The sequence below is a fragment of the Ranitomeya variabilis genome, unplaced genomic scaffold (assembly GCF_051348905.1).
Source record: "Ranitomeya variabilis isolate aRanVar5 unplaced genomic scaffold, aRanVar5.hap1 Scaffold_551, whole genome shotgun sequence".
Lineage (NCBI taxonomy): Eukaryota > Metazoa > Chordata > Amphibia > Anura > Dendrobatidae > Ranitomeya > Ranitomeya variabilis.
In genome coordinates this window covers 75,053-80,905 of record NW_027508187.1, presented here as the reverse complement: position 1 = coordinate 80,905, position 5,853 = coordinate 75,053, and the positions used below count along the sequence as shown (strand labels likewise).

The 5,853-nt window shown below is 58.7% G+C and overlaps 1 protein-coding gene and 1 non-coding gene across 2 annotated transcripts; one reads left to right on the top strand and one right to left on the bottom strand.

Annotated features, from left to right (window-relative positions):
- The first annotated feature begins 1,243 nt into the window (after positions 1-1,243).
- Positions 1,244-1,397, top strand: LOC143790778 (5.8S ribosomal RNA). Its single transcript, XR_013219850.1, has one exon. It is a non-coding gene; the product is annotated as a 5.8S ribosomal RNA (ribosomal RNA).
- Positions 1,398-2,013: 616 nt separating this feature from the next.
- LOC143790774 (uncharacterized) lies at positions 2,014-4,628 on the bottom strand. The gene is made up of 5 exons (XM_077279176.1): positions 4,066-4,628; positions 3,781-3,982; positions 3,575-3,703; positions 3,344-3,477; positions 2,014-3,269 (listed from the first exon to the last, which is right to left on the bottom strand). Exons 1-5 carry the CDS (start codon positions 4,614-4,616, stop codon positions 2,777-2,779), a joined length of 1,509 nt encoding a protein of 502 aa, XP_077135291.1. The 5' UTR covers positions 4,617-4,628; the 3' UTR covers positions 2,014-2,776.
- Positions 4,629-5,853: the final 1,225 nt, after the last annotated feature.

Below are 5,853 nucleotides of genomic sequence, written 5' to 3'. Positions count from 1 at the left end.
GGCCTCTCTTCCTCGCTCTCCCCCTCCGGGTCCGCTCCCTCGCCTCAACGCGGTCCAGTCGTGTTGGGGAGCTACCTGGTTGATCCTGCCAGTAGCATATGCTTGTCTCAAAGATTAAGCCATGCACGTGTAAGTGGTTCTCCTTCCGCTTTGCCAGGGCGCTCTGCAGGGCGGGGGTGTCGAGGGCACGCGAGGACAGCGGGCGGGCGACGTCGGGAGGGTGCGGGGAGCCCCTCTCGCTCCGTCGCCCAGGAAAAAGACGCCCGGCCTCGCGCCGATGATTGTTGCCCTGACGCTGCCTGCCGAGGAAAAACAGGAAGCCCCCCGTGCACGCGAAAGGCCGTCCCGGGTACCATTCTCCTGTGCGCTCACGTACCCCTCCCCGGGGTATGTGGGTCTGGGTGGTAGGTCGAGAAGCCTCGAGCCCTCCTTCGTTCTCCTCCCTGCTGGAGGGAGGGGCGGGGAGGCCGAGCGCCCGGGGCAACAGGGCCGAGATTTGAAAACAACCCATTCTTTTGCGGCCGGCCGAACTGAGAGTGAAAAGGGGGTGCCTCCGAGCGTCCCCACAACCACAAAGTGCGACACTTAATAGTGGATCACTCTGTTCGTTGACTATCTAGAGGTTTGACTATCTAGAGGAAGCAAAAGTCGCACCAATGTTTCCCTAGATGAACCTGCGGAAGGATCATTAATGGGCGAGTGAAAAATACCGATGAGGCGAGGATCAGGAAGCTGAGGCCAGCCATCCGCCAAATCCCCGCAGGGTACCGAACGTGATGGGGGCGGTGGTGGGTCTCCTTCCGCTTCGCCAGGGCGCTCCGCAGGGCGGGGGCGTCGAGGGCACGCGAGGACAGCGGGCGGGCGACGTCGGGAGGGCGCGGGGAGCCCCTCTCGCTCCGTCGCCCGAGAAAGACGCCCGGCCTCGCGCCGACGATTTTGCCCTGCCGCCACCTGCCGAGGAAAAACAGAAGCCCCCCGCACGCGAAAGGCCGTCCCGGGTACCATTCTCCCGTGCGCTCGCGCACCCCCCTCCCCGGGGTACGCGGGTCCGGGCGGTAGGTCGAGAAGCCTCGAGCCCTCCTTCGTTCTCCTCCCCGCCGGAGGGAGGGACGTGGGAGGCCGAGCGCCCGGGGCAACAGGGCCGAGATGGAAAACCCCTTTCGACGCACCCCAGTCTTTTGCGGCCGGCCGACACGAGAGTGAAAGAGGGGGCGCCTCCGAGCGTCCCAGACCCAGAAAGCGCGACTCTTAACGGTGGATCACTCGGCTCGCGCGTCGATGAAGAACGCAGCTAGCTGCGAGAATTAGTGTGAATTGCAGGACACATTGATCATCGACACTTCGAACGCACCTTGCGGCCCCGGGTTGCTCCCGGGGCTACGCCTGTCTGAGGGTCGATCGCCTCCGTGGCGCGGCTGGGGTCCCGTCGCAAGGGTGACATCGAGGGAGGCCCGAGGCTCCGCGCCCCGACGCCCTCCCCTCCTTTCTCCCCTTACGTCCCCCCAAGGCCAGACCCACCCGCCCTGGGCCCACCCGATGGGGTTCACCCTCCGTCACTCCCCCCCAGGAGCGTGCCGCGAGGCTGTCTGTGGAGACACAGGGCTGCCTCCGGCGACGAGAGGGCGAAGACCGAAGGTGGGCGCCGGACCTCCCCCTACCTACGGGCGGCGTGGACGGGCAGCGCGCGGCGCCCGGCGGCTCGTCCGCCGGCGCCCGGACTCGACTAAAGACCTCAGATCAGACGTGGCGACCCGCTGAATTTAAGCATATTACTAAGCGGAGGAAAAGAAACTAACCAGGATTCCCTCAGTAACGGCGAGTGAAGAGGGAAGAGCCCAGCGCCGAATCCCCGTCCGCCCGGCGGGCGTCGGGAAATGTGGCGTACGGGAGACCGGACCACCCCGACGTCGCTCGGGGGCCCGAGTCCTTCTAATAGTGGCCCCAGCCCGCGGACGGTGGTAGGCCGGTAGCGGCCCCCGGCGTGGCGGGACCCGGTCTCCCCGGAGTCGGGTTGTTTGTGAATGCAGCCCAAAGCGGGTGGTAAACTCCATCTAAGGCTAAATACCGGCGCGAGACCGATAGCGGACAAGTACCGTGAGGGAAAGTTGAAAAGAACTTTTAAGAGAGAGTTCAAGAGGGCGTGAAACCGCTGCAATCTATTGAAAGTCATCCCTCGAGACAAGCTTTTGTCATTTGCCTCCGATGCGTATCCCCCCCTCTAACGCTGCAGGGGGGAAGCGGGAACCCCTCCGGGGCACGGAGACCACGACCGGACGTACAGGGGTCTGATCAACCCCTGGACCGTACGGGCTGCTGGCTGCCGTGCCTGCTGCAGGCGAGAAGCGGGAACCCCTCTGGGGCACGGAGACCACGACCGGACGTACAGGGGTCTGATCAACCCCTGGACCGTACGGGCTGCTGGCTGCCGTGCCTGCTGCAGGCGAGAAGCGGGGAACCCCTTCGGGGCACGGGGACGGACGTACCAGGGGACTGATCAACCCCTGGACCGTACGGGCTGCCGTGCCTTCCTCAAATCGCTTGACCTGAACAAAAGGTCAATTTTTTGTGATGACCGTGGTGGAACATTGGAGGTGTACCGAGGACGCTTCCAGGAGCCTGGGGAAGCTTTTCTGGAAGAGTCCTTGACACTTAGAAAATTTGGGGCAATTTTCTAAGGGAAAAAAATCACAGGTCAGTGATTTTAGACCGAGTCAAAGAGGCAAAGATGAACGTAGATTTGAATATTTTTATTCATGACAGACCAAAATTGACAGATTCACATGGGCTTTGTTCTCCTGAATGGGATGAGCCGAATATTCTCGAGACTATACGACTCGGTAGACTCAGTAGACTCGGGTGACTCGGGAGCACTTTCCGTGAGGTCTACCGGCTCGTTATCCAATTCACTGGTCGATGCCATTACTGGGGACAGAATCTCGGCGTCATCACGATTTCCTGCATGCCCCTCAGACTCGTGTGACTCGGGTGCACTTTCCGTGAGGTCTACCAGCTCGTTATCCAATTCACTGGTCGATGCCATCACTGGTGACAGAATCTCAGCGTCATCACGATTTCCTGCGTTGAACACCAGCTCTTGGGCACGGCACATATCGGTCAGGGTCTTCTCCCGGTAAATTCGCTCGGCCACGTCGTTTGTATGTGCCAAGTACCGAGCAAACAATCGCTTTTCACAATCCGTGTATTGTGACAAAGTCCATGTCTCACATACCCGCCGTACGAGGTGGCTGGTGATGTTTGTGAGGTTGTAGCTGCGGAGAAAAGCATATCGTTAGTACCGGTTGCTACGTACGGCTGTGGGTCACTTGACTGGTGGCCGCCTTGCCTTGAATGGTATCGTCTGAGTCCCACAGACGGATTTTCTATGACCTTCCCGGTACACGTCACAAAAAAGTTTGTGATGATCTTTCGGCCAGCGGTAAAGACCGGCCTGACATGTTCCGCATATGCTTTGAACCACTGAAAAAGAAAAAAAAATGTTAATCTCAAGCCAGAGGGCACCCCTCCAAAAGGCGAGTGGGGTTGCCTGGGTTCCCTGGCTTTGAGAAAAGCTTACCGATTCCTCTTCCTCCGAAAGTACGAAAGTTGCTACCTGAGAGGTGGAACACTTGTGAGTCTTCACACCCACAATTGTCTTGCGCCTTCCGTGGTACATGTGATGGATCCTCTCATTCCACTCTGAAACCTACGATGTGAAAAAAGGTGGAAAAATATTGAACCGGTTCAGCAAATACCGCTGACCCACAGGGCGCGACGACTTACCGTCATGTTACGAACGACACCCGGTCTTTGGAGATGTTTTAGAATCAGAAGGGCTTGGAGGTACAGTACGACTTCCCGGCGATCTACTTCCGATCCGCCATCTGTCACAGCCTCGATGCTAGCTAGAAATGTTGGCCTTGCCTCCTCCAGTATCATCTGGCAGTCCTTGGGTGACTTTGATGGCTTCATCAATATATCGTACCTGTGGGGAAAAATGAAGCCAATTAACCAACATGCAAGGTTCGGTAACAATCCGCGGACGATTGGCTTTTTTGAACGGCGCACCTTTTACTGACAGACTCTCGGCAGGCTCCCTTGTACAATGTTTTCTGGAGGTCTGTTGTAAAATTCATGAACACTTCACAGGCCTTATAAAGCTGCGGATTCTCCAGTCTCAGTTTGGTGGCCCTCATCTGATAGATGGTAAATCTCCGTATGTGCTTCAACATTTTGAGGGAGGTCTGGCTCGATAGACGGAGTTTTCCAAGTTGCTCGAAAAAATTATTAACCTTGGATGGTTTTACGAGGTACTCGAGTGTTACAAATCTTGGGTTCACAAAAAATAGAAACCGTGCTACGTTTGATACCTCCTGTTGACAGTTTGGGACCCCACGGGTAACTGTCAGGTACGAGTGGAACCCCTTTAACATGGGGTGATTCAATGAGTGACGCTTGTACAATCCGGCGGCCTTGGTAGCCCTGCGGTTTTTGTCTTTCCATTCCCTTTTCTGAATACTTAAATCGCTGCCATCCACGACGCTCCCCGTGTGGTCAGGCTCAGGGCACGGTTCTCCCACCGGACTGTCTACCGTCCGTAAAAAGAAAGGCACGTCCATCTCATCCGAATCTCGCTCTGCCAGGGGCGGGGAGCACGGTTCTCCCACCGGACTGTCTACCGGCCGTAAAAGGAAAGGCACGTCCATCTCATCCGAATCTAGCTCTAACCGGATCCACCCGCCGTAATCACCTATACGGCACCACGGGGGATGACTCAGCCCCAGGGGTGGCACCTAACCGGATCCACCTGTCAGAATCACCTATACGGCATCACGGGGGATGACTCAGCCCCAGGGGTGGCACCTACACGGTTGTCGAGCAGCCATGGCTGTAACGATGAGGTACCAACTGGATCCATCGATCCTCATCACAGCACGGTGGCTCACTCGTTAGCGCTGCGGCCTTGCCGATCCGGCGTCACGGGTTCGAATCATGTGTTGTCATGCAGAGGAAAAAACCTCGGATGTAATGCAAGGACACTTCCATTAGCCTGGGAAGGTTATAAGGAGGATGCCTTGCCTCTTAGGAAAATTCTGAGGTCCCTGTTCTCTGGAGGTGAAGTCCCCTGCGGGACGTTGTCTGGGCGCGTGTCCGAAGTGAGAGAGGCAAATCTGGGTGACCCGAGGCCGGAGGGACCCCTCCCCACGGGGGTCCCTGCTCTCTGGAGGGGAAGTCCCCTGCGGGACGTTGTCTGGGCACGTGTCCGAAGTGAGAGAGGCCAATCTGGGCGACCCGAGGCCGGAGGGACCCCTCCCCACGGGGGTCCCTGTTCTCTGGAGGGGAAGTTGGCTGGACGCGTGTCCGAAGCGAGAGAGGCCAATCTGGGCGACCTGAGGCCGGAGGGACCCCTCCCCACGGGGGTCCCTGTTCTCTGGAGGGGACGTTGGCTGGACGCGTGTCCGAAGCGAGAGAGGTGAATCTGGGCGACCCAAGGCCGGAGGGACCCCTCCCCACGGGGGTCCCTGTTCTCCGGAGGGGATCACTGTCATAAGGGCAATATTCCTGAGTCCGAACCCAGGGTTGGGCTCTCGAATGGCGGACGCCTTTCTGTCTTTTTCCCCCCGGAGCGGGCTCGTTGTTTTCCTGTCGGAAGTCCCCTGCGGGACATTGGCTGGGCGCGTGTCCGAAGTGAGAGAGGCGAATCTGGGCGACCCGAGGCCGGAGGGACCCCTCCCCACGGGGGTCCCTGTTCTCCGGAGGGGATCACTGTCATAAGGGCAATATTCCTGAGTCCGAACCCAGGGTTGGGCTCTCGAATGGCGGACGCCTTTCTGTATTTGTCCCCCGGAGCGGGCT

Coding starts and splice junctions, on each gene's coding strand:
- LOC143790774 (XM_077279176.1), bottom strand. CDS start 4,616: ATGGACGTGCCTTTCTTTTTACGGACGGTAGACAGTCCGGTGGGAGAA. Junction 3,478..3,574: donor TTTCGGAGGAAGAGGAATCG/GTAAGCTTTTCT, acceptor TTTCTTTTTCAG/TGGTTCAAAGCATATGCGGA. Junction 3,270..3,343: donor CTCAGACGATACCATTCAAG/GCAAGGCGGCCA, acceptor TTTTCTCCGCAG/CTACAACCTCACAAACATCA.